The 20,418-nt window shown below is 39.6% G+C and overlaps 1 protein-coding gene across 10 annotated transcripts in view; it reads right to left on the bottom strand.

Annotated features, from left to right (window-relative positions):
- CFAP20DC (CFAP20 domain containing) overlaps positions 1–20,418 on the bottom strand; it is a 277,464-nt gene that overhangs the window by 128,737 nt on the left and 128,309 nt on the right. For 7 of the 10 annotated variants that reach the window (XR_016214759.1, XR_011379498.2, XM_008260862.5 and 4 more), the window contains one exon: positions 5,269–5,433. The exons of the other annotated variants lie outside the window; for them this stretch is intronic. Coding sequence is in view for 5 of the 7 variants with exons in the window: in XM_008260862.5 (XP_008259084.4) it covers positions 5,269–5,433 (165 nt within the window). In the remaining 2 variants the exon portion in view is untranslated. The remainder of the gene's footprint in view (positions 1–5,268; positions 5,434–20,418) is intronic. 10 annotated transcript variants of the gene reach the window in all.

The following is a 20,418-nucleotide window of genomic DNA, read 5'->3' as shown; positions in this document are numbered from 1 at the left end:
GCTACAACGGATTTCACAGATACAGATCAATGCTCATACTAAATTCCTTTCACACTTAAAACAATTTTAAATGAAGGAATGTGATCAGCTATGATTCATTTTTATTGAAGACAGGCAAAGAGGATATGTAATTCAAATGTTAGAGATTACTAAATTCATTTTGAATTATTACCAGACATTGGAATTTTTTTTTGACAGGCAGAGTTACACAGTGAGAGAGAGAGAGACAGAGAAAGGTCTTCCTTCTGTTGGTTCACCCCCAAAATGGTCTCTATGGCCGGCGTACTGCACTGATCTGAAGCCAGGAGCCAGGTGCTTCCTCCTGGTCTCCCATGCGGGTGCAGGGCCCAAGCACTTGGGCCAACCTCTTCTGCCTTCCCAGGCCACAGCAGAGAGCTGGACTGGAAGAGGAGCAACCGGGCCAGAATCCGGTGCCCCAACTGGGACTAGAACCCGGAGTGCTAGTGCTGCAGGCGGAGGATTAGCCTAGTGAGCCATGGCGCTGGCCACACATTGGAATTTAAAATTGCATGATCTCCTTCACCAATAATCAATCCTAAGACAAGGCTAACCAAAGATCTGCGTTTAGAAAACAGGAAATTAAAGAATATCTTGTTGTATTCTGAAGTCCAAATCTGTTTCCTTTGAGATTCCTTTACTTCACAATATATCTTGTTACTTGATTTGAATCTTTATTTCATAATGTGGAACCCAAAGAAGCAATTTAATTCATCAATGCCAGAGATAGATGATTATTTCATGGTTTTTGCTGTATGCATTAATTCATCCATTTCAATTGTGCTAGGAGCTGGTGCTGTCTCATCTTATTTAAAAAGAAATCAAAACCCAGTAAGACTGCTCCTGTGGAAAGTAGGGCCCTTTGGGAAATTGCCTCCTAATTTTTAAGTAAATTACTCGTTTTGATTTGTACTTAGTAGGCTACTGCTTCTTATCATTAGTAGCGGCATGCTCATCTTCAAAAACCAGACTTCATTCTCTGGTTCAATTAAACTGGGGTCCCATTAATGAAAATAAGATCATCAGATTCCAGTCCTCTGCAGACTAGCAGTCATTAGCTAATGTGTACTGGGAATTGACAAAGTGAACAGTGAGCATGCATGGCTTTTGGGCAATACTCCTTTTTCTGAGGAAACACAGCAGCCCATTCCTCTTATTAATCCCCCAGGAATCTTACCCAAGCATTTTTCTGCTTCCTTGTCTTTGTTCCAAGTATTTTGCCCCATCTTACACTTCCATAATGATCTTCTTTGTTTATTTATTATAAATACTTATATGAGTATATATTGAATACTTTCAAAATCTGCTTTCTTCATAAATGACCTTAATTACAAACTTCATCTTGCCTCCCTCAAAATTGCTTCAGTGTTTCCATCATCAGAACCACACAGCCATAAAAGGAGTTAAGTGACCCAGTGGTCTCAACATTACAATCACTAGGGGAGTTTTTACAAATGTCATCACAGTCAAATAAATCAGCCTTTGAAGAGCACAGACATCAGATAAAAAAAATTCGTTTTTGCCTCAAGCATTCATAAAACGTCCCAGACGTTCCTCACATATAGTGAGTTAAGAACTGTATGGTGTCTTACTCAGGGAACTTCAAAAAGTTCAAGGAAAATTGAATTACAATATAAATTTATTTTGTAGCAAAATAACTTTGAAATCCATGCAGTTTCTTTGTAATAAGACATTTTTGCATGAGATTGTTGAAAACCCCTCAAAGGCATAGATTTCAATTTTTTTGTACCAAAGCAAACTTATTTTTTAATTTCTTTTCCAAAAAACTTTTTGAAGTTTCTACCCCTTGCATAGAGATAGAAAACTGGTAGCTTTGACATGTCTGGCCCATATAGGGTTTTCAAAAAATTTTAAGATGTGTTTTAAAATTGGGAGATTTATAGTAAACAACATGGGGGCTGGCACTGCAGCATAGCAGGTAAAACAGAGCTGGCATCCAAAATGGGTACTGGTTCGTGTCCCAGCTGCTCCACTTCCGATCCATTCTCTGCTATGGCCTGGGAAAGCAGTGGAAGATGGCCCAAGTCCTTGGGCACCTGCACCCATGTGGGAGAACCATAGGAGGCTCCTGGCTCCGAATTGGTGCAGCTCCGGATGTTGTGGCTATCTGGGGAGTGAACCAGCATTCTGTAACTCTGCCTTTCAAATAAATAAATAAATCTTTCAAAAATATAAACAAATGGATGATCTGGTATGAGTGGGCCCACATTCTTAAAAGAAAACACTGGCTAAAAGTCAACCAACCACAGTTACCCTTGCTAGCCTAGGTGTGAGCTTACAGCTGGCTGCACTTGTCACCAATCCCTCAAAGGAGTTCAATGTGAACTGTCATTTATTGTATCAGTTATTGTATTATTGCTGTTAAAATTACTGTTTTAGTAGTAGCAGAACCATTTCTCTGAAGCACCTCATTCTTTCCCCACTCCTCACTGTTGAATTTGAAAATGTTTCTGTATGACAGAACTGCATGTTCCCTCTCATATATACAAGTTTTTTAAAAAGATTTTTGTTTTGAAAGACTTGATTCGAACTTTGGATAGTGACTGCTACAGACTGGGAAGGGTGGGAAGAGAGGGCTAGAGGGAGGTTGGATGATAGGTTCTAGTTACATAGGACTAATAGATTCCACCTTTCTACAGCAAAGCAGGATGACTCTAGTTCACAGTAATATAAACTATATGGTTCTGGACATGGAAAAGGGTGAAAAAATAGAAATTTTTGGGCTGGTGTTGTAGCATAGCAGGTTAAGCATCCACCTGCAGAGCCACCATCCCATATAGGCGCCAGTTTGTGTCCTGACTGCTCCATTTCTGATCCAGCTCACTGCTAATGGCCTGGGAAAGCAGTGGAAGATGATCCAGCTACTTATGCACCTTCTACCCACAAGGGAAATCTGGATGAAGCTCCTGAATCCTGACTGTTACATATATAAATACATCCTAAAAAAAAATAGAAATGTTATATGGTTGGATCAGTTGTATCTTTTTTTAAATTTTTATTTATTTATTTATTTATTTTGACAGGCAGAGTGGACAGTGAGAGAGAGAGACAGAGAGAAAGGTCTTCCCCTGCCGTTGGTTCACCCTCCAATGGCCGCTGCGCTGTGGCCGGCGTACTGCGCTGATCCGATGGCAGGAGCCAGGTACTTATCCTGGTCTCCCATGGGGTGCAGGGCCCAAATACTTGGGCCATCCTCCACTGCACTCCCTGGCCACAGCAGAGAGCTGGCCTGGAAGAGGGGCAACCTGGACAGAATCCGGCGCCCCGACCGGGACTAGAACCCGGTGTGCCGGTGCTGCAAGGTGGAGGATTAGCCTAGTGAGCCGCGACGCTGGCCATGATCAGCTGTATCTTACAGCTTGTCTTGAAGTGCTGCACTGTGCCCTAAAAGATGCTAATCATAAATTAGACACATAGATTATAAAAAATGTTAAAAGATGTTTACATGAAAGAAAAAAAAAGTTCCATGAGAAACAGTGACTTGACCAGCCCTTGTCCTGACTGTTGATGTACAATGGAATACTTTATCCCTTTTAGTATTTTTTTGTTGTTGTTCTAGTACTATTGGTTGAACTCTGTAATTAATACACAATTATTCTTAGGTGTTTAAATTTAACTGAAAAACGATCCCTGTTAAATATAAGAGTGGGAATAAGAGAGGGAGGAGATGTACAATTTGGGACATGCTCAATCGGACTTGCCCCAAATGGTGGAGTTAGAAATGTGCCAGGGGATCCCAATACAATCCCATCAAGGTGGCATGTACCAATGCCATCTCACTAGCCCAAGTGATCAATTTCAGTTCACAATTGATCACAATGATAGGTCTAAGAGTCAAAGGGATCACACAAACAAGACTAGTGTCTGTTAATACTCACTGATAGAATAAAAAAGGGAGAGAACGATCCAACATGGGAAGCGGGATACACAGCAGACTCATAGAATGGCAGATGTCCTAAATAGCACTCTGGCCTCAGAATCAGCCCTTAAGGCATTCGGATCTGGCTGAAGAGGCCATGAGAGTATTTTAGGCATGGAAAGCCAAGACACTCTGGCAAAAAAAACCCAAAAAACAAAAAACAAAACAAAACAAAAACAAAAACAACTAAATGAAAAATCTCTGTGAGTGAGATCCCAGTGGAAAGAACGGGGCCATCAAAGAAGGAGGCACCTTCCTCTTTGACTATGGCGCTGTCGGAAGAAGATTGAAGTTGGCAAACTCAAAAGGCTTCCATAGCCTTGGCAACTTATAACTAGAGCCTAGGGAGATTACTGACGCCATAAACAAGAGTGTCCAATTTTTAAGTCAACAACAGGAGTCACTGTGTACTTACTTCTCATGTGGGATCTGTCCTTAATGTGTTGTCCAATGTGAAGTAATCCTAGAACTAGTACTGAAACAGTATTTCACACTTTGTGTTTCTGTGTGGGTGTAAACTGATGAAATCTTTAGTTAATATATACTGAATAGATCTTCTGTATATAAAGATAATTGAAAATGAATCTTGATGTGAATGGAATGGGAGAGGGAGTGGGAGATGGGAGGGGTGCGAGTGGGAGGGAAGTTATGGGGGGGGGAAAGCCTTTGTAATCCATAAACTGTACTTTGGAAATTTATACTTACTAAGTAAAAGTTTAAAAAAAAATAAAAAAAAAAGTTCTTATGTGTCAAATACCCAGGTAACCAGCCCGCTTTATTCATTCACATTATGCTCCTGGCCTCAGCAGTGACCTGCTTTTAGCTCCTGGTGTGATGGGTATACGGCCAGGACTGGATAAGTGCTAAGGGTACAGAAGAGTGAAGGACAGTGTCCTCTTTTTTTTTTTTTAATTTTTGACAGGCAGAGTGGACAGTGAGAGAGACAGAGAGAAAGGTCTTCCTTTTGCCGTTGGTTCACCCTCCAATGGCTGCCGTGGCCAGCGCACTGCGTCCGGCGCATTGCGCTGATTTGAAGCCAGGAGCCAGGTGCTTTTTCTGGTCTCCCATGCAGGTGCAGGGGCCAAGGACTTGGGCCATCCTCCACTGCACTCCCGGGCCATAGCAGAGAGCTGGCTTGGAAGAGGGGCAACTGGGACAGAATCCGGCGCCCCAACCGGGACTAGAACCCGGTGTGCCGGCGCCGCAAGGCGGAGGATTAGCCTATCGAGCCACGGCGCCGGCCAGGACAGTGTCCTCTTTTAAAGGATGCAGGCATATTTCGCTTAAAATTTGCTTGTCTGAGTACATACCTGTCTCTGCTGAACTCAGAGGATGACCTCCAAATTTCATTTCCGTTTGGCGGAGTTTGGTCATATTCAGCAGCTGTGTGACATGGGGAACATCTCGTGTTAGCTGGCAGCTTCGGGGAATAATGTCAGTAGGTTCATCTGTCGGAAACGGGGCACCATATACAGCTGGAAATAAAGACAAGCATTCATTCTCCAAATGTAAACCAGTGCCGGCATCCCATGTGGGCACGGATTCGAGTTCCAGCTGCTCTACCTTCGACCCAGCTCTCTGCTACAACCTGAGAAAGCAGTAGAAGATGGCCCAAGTCCTTGGGCCCCTGCATCAGCATGGGAGACCTGGAGGAAGCTCCTGGTTCCTGGCTTTGGATTGGCACAGCTCCGGCTGTTGTGGCCAACTGGGGAGTGAACCAGCGTAGGGAAGACCTCTCTCTCTCTCTCTCTCTGTTTCTCTCTGCCTCTCCTTCACTCTCTATATACCTCTTTCAAATAAATAAATCTTACATTAAAAAAAAACATAACAAATGGAGAAGATTGAGAGGGCTGTACACAGTAAGAGCACTCAGTGGAAATATTTTACATCTGTTTTTCAATAGTAGTAGTGTGACCATCAGAGAACTAGTTAAATATACTATTTAAGATTCTGAGGGGGCTGGAGCTGTGTCTCACTAGGTTAATCCTCCACCTGTGGTGCCGGCATCCGATATGGGTGCCGGGTTCTAGTTCTGGTTGCTCCTCTTCCAGTCCAGCTCTCTGCTGTGGCCTGGGAACGCAGTGGAGGAAGGCCCAGGTGCTTGGGCCCCTGCACCTGCATGGGAGACCGGGAAGAGGCACCTGGCTCCTGGCTTCGGATCGGCGAGCTCTGACTCTTGCGGCCATTTGGGGAGTGAACCAATGGAAGGAAGACCTTTCTCTCTGTCTCTGTCTCACTGTCTGTAATTCTACTTGTTAAATTAAAAAAAAAAGATTTCTGGAAGTACATCTACTCATTTATATGAGATCAATAAGTATAATGACCATCTAAGCACTCACAGGCATTAAAGGAGTAAATAATTTTTAACTTTCTATTTTTGAAATAAACTTAGACTTCTAAAAAGCTAAAAAAAATTCAAAGTTTCCCTTCATAATATTTTCTCAGTTTTTCCTAATGTTAACATATTTTACCTTTGAATACTTGCAAAGAAAAAAAGTTTATTATATTTAAAATATTATTTTAAAATCAAATATATTTATTCAAATATTTTAATTTTCTTGTGAGTAAATTTTCTGTTTAAGTTCTTAAGCTTTTGTACTATTAGTGTACTTTTCTCTACTAATTTATATGAATGCTCTTATGGGAAATGTATTATTTTTTGTCATTTGTATTAAGTGGGAGTATAGATTGGTAGTCCTATTCTAAAAGCAATTTTACTTTGTGTATCAAAACCCTCAAAAATGCTCATACCATTTTACTAATTTTATTTTATGAATCTAAGTAAAGAAAATTAGAAACTCAAAGATCTTTGTAAATAGTTATTTGTCATTTCTGAAAAATAAACCCTTAAATTTCTAGCACTTGAAGAGTACTGAAGTTTTTCAAGGTATGGGACAGTGAAGAATCCTTATGAACATGTCCAAAATATATGGGCAAGGCTCAAGACAACTTAAATAAAAATAATGGGTACAGCATTCTTACCTGCAGAAAAACATATATAAAATGAACAACTGACAAAAAGTTGGGAAGGAAATTTACCAAAATGTAAAACCATTTTGGGTGATTAGTTTGAGTACAGTTTTTCAACCTCACAATCATATATATATATACACATATATATAAAAATTTATACACAAATATATATACATATATACATTTGATTTTTAAGAAAGTGATTCATTTATTTATTAGAAGGTAGAGACACAGAGAGAGGGAGACAGAGAGGGAAGGAAGGAGTGAGGGAGGGAAGAAGAAAGAGATATCTTTCATTGCTGGTTGACTCCCCAAATGTCTTCAATAGTACAGGTTTAAGCCAGGAGCCAGGGACTCCATCTGGTTTTTCCAAGTGAGTGGCAGGGATCCAAGTACTTGGGACCATCACTACTACGTCCTGGTATATTAAGCAGGAAGCTAGATCAGAAGTGGAGTAGCCAGGACTTGAACAGGGCACTCTAACAGCAGATGCAAACATCCTAAGAGGGGAACTTAATGTACTGAGCCCCAACACTCATGCATATATGTCTGATTTTTACAAAGCCTCCATTTTTAGAACTTAGAGGAAAAAATTGTGTATGTATATGTAAATGTAAGTAGTAAGGAAAATCCAACCAATCCTCACTCAAACAACACCCTTATGTAAGTGTAAATTTTTACCACATTTACAAAAGCAAATGTTGGTAGAAAAGATTTCTGTGCACCTGAGCCAAGGTATTTTTCTAATTATATCCTAATGTCCTAATCTGGAAAAAGAAAATGAATCACTTAACTAAAAAGTTCAGTACTTATTGGCAATATAATAATAGTACCTTAGTATCTCGATGCTCCAGACATTTAAAATGTACTATATTTATACATTTTAGTTTCTAAATATTCTATGTCCATCCATTCTTTGTCACTGACAGTTAGAAAATCAAATAAAATAATTGCATAAATGAGCTTAAAACAAAGAAAGCATCTGGAAAAATAACTAAACCGACTGAGATACCTATTTAGCACAGCATATCTAACTCCTCTGAGGCTGAAAGTGATGTGACTTCCACATCAGTGCCAACATTGACAATTCACGATTTTATATTAAAAGATGGGAATTCTGAAGAACATGAATCTGAAATAAAATGCTATATTTGAGAAAGGCATATTTAAGCTGCCTCGGAAATGCTAAGTAGGCAGTGGCCTCTTGAAATGAGGTGGTGGCCATCATTCACATGAAGAAAACCCAACAACGGAAGGCTGTGAAGGCAGAAGGACTCCACTTCACCTTGGAGCTGAAGAGGGAAAGAGTTCTACCAAAGCATTGAGGGGGCAAACCCCAAGGATCTATTTTGTACAACACCTGCTTCTAAGGGGATGCTTGGTAACCACCCATGGACAAAGCCCTGTCATAACAGCTTGAATTACATTACATTCAGCTCTCACATCTCTCATTTTTTCTTCTTTGGCTGTTATTTGCTTAGTTACATCCTGAGAAGTACTCTAGGCACATTTTATTTGGATACCACAATTTTTCCCCCAGGTAGCAAATAATAAATCAGGCCAGTAATCAGATCTAAAGGATTAGGGATTTGTTTCAGTCAAATTCTATCTTCTCGTAGGGTCTGTGTATGGAAACACACAGACTGCCTGATCAAGCGTCTGGATAATGACATAGTGAAACCTAAACCACTTTCTCCAAAAAAACTAAAGGCACATAATGCTGGCTGGAATGGTCACTTCAGAATGGTGAAACAGCACATGAAGGAGAAGGCTCTCAGAAGGCTGACAGGTTTGTTCCTGTAGCCACCAAACAATTAGATGTTGGAAATTTTGGTATCCGCTTCTGGTATGAGTTAGTGTATTATTATAGTGTTTGAGAGTCTTTGCAATCCCATTTGCTTTGCTTTGGCCATTAAGCCATCACAAAATGAACCATTCTGTAAGTGTTTAATATCTTTGATGATCTTACCTAGCTTTAAAAATTAAATCATCATTTTAATACATATATAAAATACTTTATTCATTAAAAATCATCATCCTCATTTCATAGGGGACATGCCCAGTAAGCTTGTGACATTTATAGGTCTGCCTTGCTTTATGACTCTACCTAATTCAGACATTTTAAACAAGGGACTAAACTCATGACATCCATCTTATTTATCTGGAAACAGCCAGTAGCGTCTAGCACAGTGCCTTATTTATATCAAACTTCACCTTCCTAAAAGACCAGTTGAGAGCCAAGTACAAAATACAAAGTCTCTGCCAAAATAGTGCAATAACGTCTGCTTATTCATTCATTTGCTTTATAACTATCAGGTTTTCTCTGAATCCAGCATGGATTCAAATCCTTGCCCTTAGGAGTTTGTCACATAATCCAAAAAATCTTAAGAAGCAATATATTACTGTAGTTAAGAGCATAGGCTCTGGAGCAAGGCATCCTGGGTTCATATCCTGCTCCACGACATACTTATTAGTTAAGTGACCCTTAAATAATCACATTACCTTGCTGTATCCTGTTTTCATCTACAAAGTTGGATATAAAAAATTACATTCTATATTGGGCTACTGTGATGATTAAATAAGGTTTAAATAATGATTAATGTATATGGGCAGTTGATAATACTGCCCGGTACATGCCAAGTATTTCATAACTGCTTTCTATTAATAACATAAATACAAAGTCAATAGAAAAATGAAATTAAGACATAAATTTAATCTGCCAGAGAAAATTACTGAAATCTATACATACTTTTCTTCACAGTACATATTTTCCATGAACTTTTTGAAGACCTCTTGTACTTTGCAGATTATCTAACTATGGTGATGACAAAACCACTACTTTTTAAAATGTGTTTTTCAGTCAGAAAAAGTTTTGATGTCTGAAGGGGCAAATAAACTTAGGCTACACCAAAAACTTGGCTTTCCTGAATGAACTATGTCCTTATAGCTTTTAAAAAACAATTTGAAGAGAAATTCACATCAATATAAAATCAACCATTTCAAAGTGAACTACTCAGTGGCACTCAGTACACTCACAATGGTGCATTACAATCCTGACTATCTGCTTTCAAAATCCTTCCATCACTCCACTGTAAACACCTTACCCATTAAGAAGTTTCTACCCATCCTCTTAAGTCCTCAGTGCCAGGAACACACAAATCTGTGCTCTGTCCCTATAGGTTTGTCTATTCTGGATATTTCACACAAATAGAATCATACATTATGTGACTTTTGAGTCTGGTTTCTCTCACTTAGCATTGCATTTAATACTAATACATTTATCATGTATTAGTATTTTATTTCCTTTTAGGAGTAGGTATTATTCTATTGTAGTATATATGATATGATTTTGTTTGTCCCTTCAACTACTGATGACATTTGGGCTGTTTCCATATTTTGGTTATTGTGATAGTGCTGTTATGAACATGTGAGTACATGTATTTGTTCGAGTACCTCTTTTCCATTCTTTTGGGTATATATACAGGAGTGGAATTGCATCATCAAAAGATAATTCTACGCTTAAATATCTGATGAACTGACACAACGTTTTTTCATAGTGGGTGAAACATTTTGTTTTCCTACCAGTAAAATCTAGGTTCCAATTTCTTCACATCTTTGCCAATATTGTTATTTACATTAAAAAACACAGCCATTCTGTGGGTATGAAGTGGCACCTCACTGTGGCTTTAATTTGTACTTTTCTAATAAATGATGATGTTGAATATCTTTTCATGTATCTGCCTGCCATTTATATAGTTTCTTTGGACAAATGCCTATTCAGTACATTGATTTTTTTTTTTAATTTAGTAGACTGTCTTTTTTTTTTTTTTTTTGGACATGCAGAGTTACACAGTGAGAGAGAGAGAGACAGAGAGAAAGGTCTTCCTTCCGTTGGTTCACCCCCCAAATGGCCACTGCAGCCGGTGTGCTGCGCTGATCTGAAACCAGGAGCCAGGTGCTTCTTCCCGGTCTCCCATGCGGATGGCAGGGCCCAAACACTTGGGCCATCCTCCACTGCCCTCTCTGGCCACAGCAGAGGGCTGAAGTAGAAGAGGGGCAACCGGGACAGAATCCAGTGCCCCAACTGGGACTAGAACCCGGAGTGCTGGCACGGCAGCTGGAGGATTAGCCTAGTGAGCCACGGCGCCGGCCCAACAATATTGTCTTTCAGTTCATAAATATGGTCTTTTCATTTATTTAGGTCTTCTTTATCTTTTTTTTTTTTAATTTTGTTTTGAAGTATTTGAAAAGCAGAGTTACAGAGAGAGGAGGAGAGAAAGAGAAAGAGAAAGAGAGAGAGAGAGAGAGAGAGAGAGAGAAAGATCCATTTCCCATTTGCTGGTTCACTTCCCAAATGGCCGCAACAGCCAGGGCTGGGCCAAGTCGAAGTTGAGAGCCAGGAGCTTCTTCCAGGTCTCCCACATGGGTGCAGGGACCCAAGGACTCAAGCACTTCAGTCACCTTCTGCTGCTTTTCCCAGGCCATCAGCAGGGAGCTGGATCAAAAATGGAGCAGCCAGGACTCAAAAAGGAGCACATATGCAACGCGGTTGTCACAGAGGTTTCACCTGCTAATAAGCCACAATGCTGGTCCCTACTTAGGTCTTTCATCAAATTTTTTTTAACATAACAGATTTTATGGGCTGTGTTGAAGATTGCGATACAGACATTTCCATTTGTACATAATTCTTAATATATGTGCTGGAAATAAAAAAAAAAAAGCCACTTACCACATTCTTTTTAAAATGGTTATTCCAGCAACTTTTTAGCTTCAAATTTGGATGCGAACTTTCTTAAGATGATATCAAGAACCAACCCCTTCAGATGTTGATAAGTTGTCACATAAGTCCCATCAACTCACAATTTAATATCATATATACTACATAAATTTTTAATCTTTTACAGCACATTAAAAATTGGTATATATGAAATATGTGAAAATTTCCCACCTTATATAAATTTAAAAAATTTTAAAAATTATTGGAAAAAACTAGCCTCCATGACTAAATACACTGCAGAGTGCACAAATCTGACAGACCAACAATTAAGGAGTGGTTTTCTTTTGGAAATCATTCTACTAAAAACATGGGACTAGAAGTGATTTAAAATGTTCAAGACATATTAAATGCATGGTTATGACTCCAAATTATAATTTAATACGTTTTGTATTGCAGGATATAAAAACTAGTCCTTTCCCACCTATAGGAATGGTAAACTGACGTAAGATATTCAAAATCTTGCATAATTCAACATCCCACTATTTTCTTGTTTTTATTTTTTATTTTTATTTTTTTTAATTTTTTTAACCTTTATTTAATGAATATAAATTTCCAAAGTACAGCTTATGGATTACAATGGCTTCCCACCCCAATGATTTCCCTCCCACCCGCAACCCTCCCCTTTCCTGCTCTCTCTCCCCTTCCATTCATATCAAGATTCATTTTCAATTCTCTTTATATACAGAAGATCAGTTTAGTATACATTAAGTAAAGATTTCAACAGTTTGCACCTACATAGAAACACAAAGTGAAAAATACTGTTTGAGTACTCATTATAGCATTAAGTCTCAATGTACAGCACATTAAGGACAGAGATCCTACATGAGGAGTAAGTGCACAGTTACGCCTGTTGTTGACTTTACAAATTGGCAGTATTGTTTATGGCATCAGTAATCTCCCTATGCTCCAGTCATGAGTTTCCAAGGCTATGGAAGCCTTTCGAGTTCACCGACTCTTATCATATTTAGACAAGGTCATAGTCAAAGTGGAAGTTCTCTCCTCCCTTCAGAGAAAGGTACCTCCTTCTTTGATGACCTGTTCTTTCCACTGGGATCTCACTCATAGAGATCTTTCATTTAGGTCATTTTTTTTTTTTTTTTTTTTTTTTTGCCAGAGTGTCTTGGCTTTCCATGCCTGAAATACTCTCATGGGCTTTTCAGCTGGATCCGAATGCCTTTAGGGCTGACTCTGAGGCCAGAGTGCTGTTTAGGACATCCGCCATTCTATGAGTCTGCTGTGTATCTCGCTTCCCATGTTGGATCGTTCTCTCCCTTTTTTATTCTATCAGATATATTAGCAGACACTAGTCTTGTTTATGGGATCCCTTTGACTCTTAGTCCTATCATTGTGATCAATTGTGAACTGAAATTGATCACTTGGACTAGTGAGATGGCATTGGTACATGCCACCTTGATGGGATTGAATTGGAATCCCCTGGCATGTTTCTAACTCCACCATTTGGGGCAAGTCCGATTGAGCATGTCCCAAATTGTACATCTCCTCCCTCTCTTATTCCTACTCTTATATTTAACAAGGATCACTTTTCAGTTAAATTTCAACACTTAAGAATAACTGTGTATTAATTACAGAATTAAACCAATAGTATTAAGTAGAACAGACAAAAAAATACTAAGAGGGATAACGTATTAAGTTGTTCATCACCAGTCAGGGCTATGGCTGATCAAGTCACCGTTTCTTATAGTGTCCATTTTACTTCAACAGGTTTCCTTTTTGGTGTTCAGTCAGTTGTCACCCATCAGGGAGAACATATGATATTTGTACCTTTTGGACTGGCTTATTTCACTCAGCATGATGTGTTCCAGATTCCTCCATTTTGTTGCAAATGACCGGATTTCATTGTTTTTTACTGCTGTATAGTATTCTAAAGAGTACATATCCCATAATTTCTTTATCCAGTCTACTGTTGATGGGCATTTAGGTTGGTTCCAGGTCTTAGCTATTGTGAATTGAGCTGCAATAAACATTAGGGTGCAGACCGCTTTTTTGTTTGCCAATTTAATTTCCTTTGGGTAAATTCCAAGGAGTGGGATGGCTGGGTTGAATGGTAGGGTTATATTCGGGTTTCTGAGGAATCTCCAGACTGACTTCCATAGTGGCTTGACCAGTTTGCATTCCCACCAAAAGTGGGTTAGTGTCCCATTTCCCCCACATCCTCGCCAGCATCTATTTTTGGTAGATTTCTGCATGTGAGCCAGTCTAACTGGGGTGAGGTGAAACCTCATTGTGGTTTTGATTTGCATTTCCCTGATTGCTAGTGACCTTGAACATTTTTTCATGTGCCTGTTGGCCATTTGGATTTCCTCTTTTGAAAAATGTCTATTGAGTTCCTTGGCCCATCTCTTAAGTGGGTTGTTTTGATGTTGTGGAGTTTCTTGATCTCTTTGTAGATTCTGGTTATTAACCCTTTATCTGTTGCATAGTTTGCAAATATTTTTTCCCATTCTGTCGGTTGCCTCTTCACTCTCCTGTTTCTTTTGCAGTACAGAAACTTCTCAATTTGATGCAATCCTAATAGCTAATTTTGGCTTTGACTGCCTGCGCCTCCAGGGTCTTTTCCAGGAAGTCTTTGCTGGTGCCAATATCTTGCAGGGTTTATCCAATGTTCTCTAATAACTTGATGGTGTCAGGTCATAGATTTAGGTCTTTAATCCATGTTGAGTGGATTTTTGTGTAAGGTGTAAGGTAGGGGTCTTGCTTCCTGCTTCTGCACGTGGAAATCCAGTTTTCCCAGCACCATTTATTGAATAGACTGTCCTTACTCCAGGAATTGGTTTTAGATCCTGATCAAATATAAGTTGGCTGTAGATGTTTGGGTTGATTTCTGGTGTTTCTATTCTGTCCCATTGGTCTATCCATCTGTTTCTGAACCAGTACCATGCTGTTTTGATTACAACTGCCCTGCAGTATGTCCTGAAATCTGGTATTGTGATGCCTCTGGCTTTGTTTTTGTTGTACAAGATTGCTTTAGATATTCGAGGTCTCTTGTGCCTCCATATGAATTTCAGCATCATTTTTTCTAGATCAGAGAAGAATGTCTTTGGTATCTTGATTGGCATTGCATTGAATCTATAAATTGCTTTTGGGAGAATAGACATTTTAATGACGTTGATTCTTCCAATCCATGAGCATGGAAGATTTTTCCATTTTTTGGTATCCTCTTCTATTTCTTTCTTTAAGGTTTTGTAATTCTCATCGTAGACATCTTTAACATCCTTGGTTAAGTTTATTCCAAGGTATTTGATTGTTTTTGTAGCTATTGTGAATGGGATTGATCTTAGCAGTTCTTTCTCAGCCATGGCATTGCTTGTGTATACAAAGGCTGTTGATTTTTGTGAATTGATTTTATATCCTGCCACTTTGCCAAACTCTTCTATGAGTTCCAATAGTCTCTTAGTAGAGCTCTTTGGATCCCCTAAGTAAAGAATCATATCGGCTGCAAAGAGGGATAGTTTGACTTCTTCCTTCTCAATTTGTATTCCTTTAATTTCTTTTTCTTGCCTGATGGCTCTGGCTAAAACTTCCAGAACTATGTTAAATAGCAGTGGTGAGAGTGGGCATCCCTGTCTGGTACCAGATCTCAGTGGAAATGTTTCCAACTTTTCCCCATTCAATAGGATGCTGCCTGTGGGTTTTTCATAGATTGCTTTGATTGTATTGAGGAATGTTCCTTCCAAACCCAGTTTGCTTAGCGTTTTCATCATGAAAGGGTGTTGAATTTTATCGAATGCTTTCTCTGCATCTATTGAGATAATCATATGCTTTTTCTTCTGCAGTCTGTTAATGTAGTGTATCACACTGCTTGATTTGCGAATGTTGAACCATCCCTGCATACCTGGGATAAATCCAACTTGGTCTAGGTGGATGATTTTTCTGATGTGTTGTTGTATTCCATTGGCGAGAATTTTATTGAGGATTTTTGCATCTATGTTTGAGAAGAAATGGAATTAGTTTTTATTTAAATGTCTGGTAGAATTCAGCAGTGAATCCATCTGGTCCTGGGCTTTTCTTTGTTGGGAGGGCCTTTATGACTGTTTCAATTTCTGTCTCAGTTATGGGTCTATTTAGGTTTTCTATGTCTTCATGGTTCAATTTAGGTAGATTGCATGTGTCCAGGAATCTATCCATTTCTGATAGATTTTCCTGTTTGCTGGCATACAACTCTTTGTAGTAGTTTCTGATGATTCTTTTAATTTCTGTGGTGTCTCTTGTTACGTGTCCTTTTTCATCTCTGATTTTATTGATTTGGGTCTTTTCTCTTCTTTTTTCAGTTAGTTGGGCCAATGGGGTGTCAATTTTGTTTATTTTTTTCAAAAAACCAGCTCTTCGCTTGGCTGATTTTTTGTAATTTTTTTTGATTCAATCCTGTTGATTTCTTCTCTGATTTTAATTATTTCTCTTCTCCTACTAGATTTAGGTCTGGTTTGCTGCAGTTTTTCTAGGTGCTTGAGACACGCTGAAAGCTCATTTATTTGGTAGCTTTCCAATTTCTTGATATAGGCACCTATTGCTATAAACTTGCCTCTCAATACTGCTTTTGCCGTATCCCATAAGTTTTGATATGTTGTGTTTTTATCCTCATTTACTTCCAGAAAGTTTTTGATTTCTCTTTTGATTTCTTGAATGACCCAGTGTTCATTCAGGAGCATGTTGTTCAGTCTCCATGTGTTTGCATAATCTCTAGGGTTTCCTGAGTTGCTAATTTCCAACTTCATTCCGCTGTGGTCTGAGAAGCTGCATGGTATGATTCTAATTCTTTTAAATTTGCTGAGACTTGCTTTATGGCCTAGTATTGATCAATCCTAGAGAAGGTTCCATGCACTGCTGAGAAGAATGTAAAGTCTTTAGATGTAGGATTGAAAGTTCTGTAGATATCTGTTAGATCCATTTGGGCTATAGTGTCGATTAAATCTGCTGTTTCCTTGTTGTTCTTCTGTCCAGATGATCTCTTTCTGAGAGTGGAGTTTGAAGTCCCCCAGGACTATTGTATTGGAATCTAAGTCTCCCTTTAAGTCTCTTAACATACCTTTTAAATAGACCGGTGTCCTGTAATTAGGTGCATATACATTTATAACAGTCACATCTTCCTGTTGAATTGAACCCTTAATCATTATATAGTGCCCCGCTTTGTCTCTCTTAACAGTTTTTGTATTAAAGTTTATTTTGTCTGATATTAATATGGCTACACCTGCTTTTTTTTGGTTTCTGTTGGCATGGAATATCTTTTTCCAGCCTTTCGCTTTCAGTCTGCATGCATCTTTGTTAGAAAGATGTGTTTCTTGTAGGCAGCAAATAGTCGGGTTTTGTTCCTTAATCCATTCAGCCAGTCTGTAGCTTTTGACTGGAGAGTTAAGTCCATTAACGTTTAATGTGACTATTGATAAGTGATGACTTTGCCCTGCCATTTTCCCGGAAATATTTTCTAGTATATGCTTTGAGCTTCCCATGCTCTTTTACTGGTAGGTTTTCTTCCTTTACCTTCTTTCATATTGGTGGCCGTGTTTCTGTGTTTCTGAGTGTAGCACATCTTTAAGTATCTTTTGCAGGGCCGGACGAGTGGCGGAGGCAAACTCTTTCAATTTCTGTTTGCTATGAAAGGTCTTTATTTCACCTTCATTCACAAATCAGAGCTTTGCAGGATATAATATTCTGGGCTGGAAATTTTTCTCTCTTAGCACCTGTGCTGTGTCTCGCCATTTCTTCCTAGCCTGTAGTGTTTCTGATGAGAAGTCTGCTGTGAGTCTAACTGGAGATCCTCTGAGAGTAATCCGACGTTTCATTCTTGCACATTTTAGGATCTTTTCTTTATGTTTCACTGTGGTGAGTTTAATTACAATGTGTCGTGGTGAGGATCTCTTTTGGTCATGTTTACTAGGGGTTCTATGAGCTTCCTGTACTAGGATGTCTCTGTCCTTCTCCAAATCCGGAAAGTTCTTTGCTAGTATCTCACTAAAAAGGCCTTCTAATCCTTTTTCTCTCTCTCCATGCTTTCAGGAACTCCTAGAACTCGAATGTTGGTTTTTTAAATAGTATCCTGTAGATCCCCAACAATATTTTTTAGATTTCTAATTTCCTCTTCTTTTCTTTGGTTTGATTGTATGTTTTCCTGTGCTCTGTCTTCTAAGTCCGATATTCTCTCTTTTGTTTCACTGACTCTGTTTTTTAGACTCTCTAATGTGTTTGTCACTTGATCTATTGAGTTCTTCATTTCATTTTGATTTCTCTTCACTATCACACTTTCCTGTTCTACTAGTTTCTGCATTTCATTTTGATTCTTCCTTAAAATTTCATTTTCACGGGAGAGATTTCCTATCCTGTCCAATAAGGATTTCTGTAGTTCAAGAATTTGCTTTTGAAAACTTCTAAATGTTCTTATCATAAATTTTTTGAAATCCGTATCTTGCATTTCTTCTATCTCATCATCTTCATAATCTTGGCTTGGGATGTTTTGTTTATTTGGAGGTGTCATAGTGTCTTCGTTGATCTTGTTCCCTCAGTTTTTTTGTTTGTTGCTTGGCATTGTGAATTCTTCTTCCCTCACTGTTTTATTTATTTTTTTTTTATTTTATACTATGCCTGTGTTAAGTGGACTGTCTGCTGTTGGAGGAGCCTTGGAGGCTTGAGATGGGTGTGGCCAGAGAGCTCTGCTTGGTTCTTCAAGGTTAAGGGTGTGCCAAAGGTGACAGCCTCAGGTTCAGCGTGGTAAATCTCTATTTATTTATTTATTTTATTTTATTTATTTTTTTATTCAGGAGGGAAGTAATACTGCATAGCTGAGCAGAATTGATGGTATTTAGCTTCCAATCTCTGGCTTCTATGTGTATATCATTCGTCTGCTTTTTCCAACAGACCACCCAAAGAATCTGTGCGGGCTCAGTTTCTCCTGCGGTCTCCCACCGGGTTGCCTAGGTTACTGAATTGTAGCATCTCTGGAGAGTACTCACGTGACCTCCGTGAGTTCTTTCACCCACTGTCTCTTCCCCTCCCCTCCGCGCTTCAGTTCATTAGCTCTACCCTTTTGTTATGTATATCCAGAATGGTGCCTGCTCTTTGTCTCTTGCTGGCCTTTGCAAGGTAGGCGGAGAGAAAAACTCGCCCATACCAGTACCCCCACACTTTTTTCTTTTCTTCTCTCCTGTAGTCAGTCTGGTGAACTTTCCTTCCTCAAGCCCGCTTCCCTCTAGACTCTGTCCGCTGTTTCCCCGCCAATGCCTCGGGTTACTGAGCTCACCTCCCCTTCCAGCGCTGATGTGTGGACTCGGAGCCGTGGGCGTCCCTGCTCTCCCCGCTGGTTGTCTGTGTCACATCCACTAGATCCGGAAGGGTTTCCTCTGCATTTTTTCCCCTCCGAGACTTTCCCTGTGATTATTCTAATTCCTCTTTTATCAACCTATCTTTTCCCGGACTATCAGTGCGTGTCCTCACTATTCTGCCATCTTCCACTATTTTCTGACTATACCAAAAAGTTATCAGCAGATGATTTCACCTCTTAAAAAGATAATTTATAATTAAAACATTTCCTTCCTAAAAATGTTTCTAGAGATACTAAAAAACTTGCATTTACAGAATAGTGGATCAAAATATTTCTCTGGATTATCCAAGAAGGGAGATAGTGACCACTGCTGAGAAACTGTGAAGGACAGGAATGAGACTTGACTTCTTTCTCTTCTATTTCATCAGAGACTGGACGTTCCTCATTTTTAGTTCATCCATTTTCATCAGGTAAATCTGTAAGCTTCCAGGTTAGTCACCTTGGCCTGTTTCCCCTTTGCTCTCCTTTTCCCTTTTGTTTTCACTCTTTTGGCTGGGATTTATCCTTTCCTACTGCTTTTATGGTCTTCCTTTTCCATTTCTGCAGGAGCAAGTCTAGCTGACAACCTCTCCAATATTCTCTTGGGCTCTTTCTTTACTGCTCCATGAGCTCAGCTGCCCTTCCTGTGGGGCATCTTGGCAGCGGGGGAGGGAGAGGGCCTGTGCCAGGTGCCTGTGGGCTGCAGTGCACCATGATGCTATGTCAAGCTGGGCGCATGGCACTGCTGCTCCTCATGTCACCAGAGCTGCTAGGACCTCCTAGGACCCATGGTGGGGTGGTGGGTTCTGATTATTCTGTAGTTTTCAGTGTGTAAGTATTTTACCTCATTGGTTAAATTTATTCCCCAGCTTAATTATTTTTGATGCTACCACAGATAGATTTGTTCTTGGAGTATTTGAGAGATGAGATTCTAGTATAAATAATATTTTGTAATACTTAGAGGGGCTGGCACTGTGGTGTAGCCGTTAAAGCCACTGCCTGCAGTACCGGAATCCCATATGGGCATAGGTTTGAGTCTTGGCTGCTCCAGTTCTGATCTAGCTCTCTCCTATGGCCTGGGAAAGCAGTGGAAGATGGCCCAAGTCCTTAGGCTATGACTTGAGAAAGCAGTGGAAGACAGCCCAAGTCCTCGGGCCCCTGCATCCACATGGGTGACCTGAAAGAAGCTCCTAGCTCCTGGCTTCGCATTGGCACAGCTCCAGCTGTTGTGGCCATTTGGGGAGTGAACGAGTGGATAGAAGATTCTCTCTCTCTCTGCCTCTGCCTCTGCCTCTCTGTAACTCTGCCTTTCAAATAAAATAAAAAAACTTAAAAAAATAATACTTAGAAAACAGCAGATACTTTCCTCCACATTATGAGTACTGCTATATAGATAGTCAT

This window comes from Oryctolagus cuniculus, chromosome 10 (genome assembly GCF_051225735.1).
Source record: "Oryctolagus cuniculus isolate XC-2025 breed Fujian yellow rabbit chromosome 10, ASM5122573v1, whole genome shotgun sequence".
Lineage (NCBI taxonomy): Eukaryota > Metazoa > Chordata > Mammalia > Lagomorpha > Leporidae > Oryctolagus > Oryctolagus cuniculus.
The sequence above is the reverse complement of the archived record's forward strand: the minus strand, read 5'-3'. Positions and strand labels throughout refer to the sequence as shown.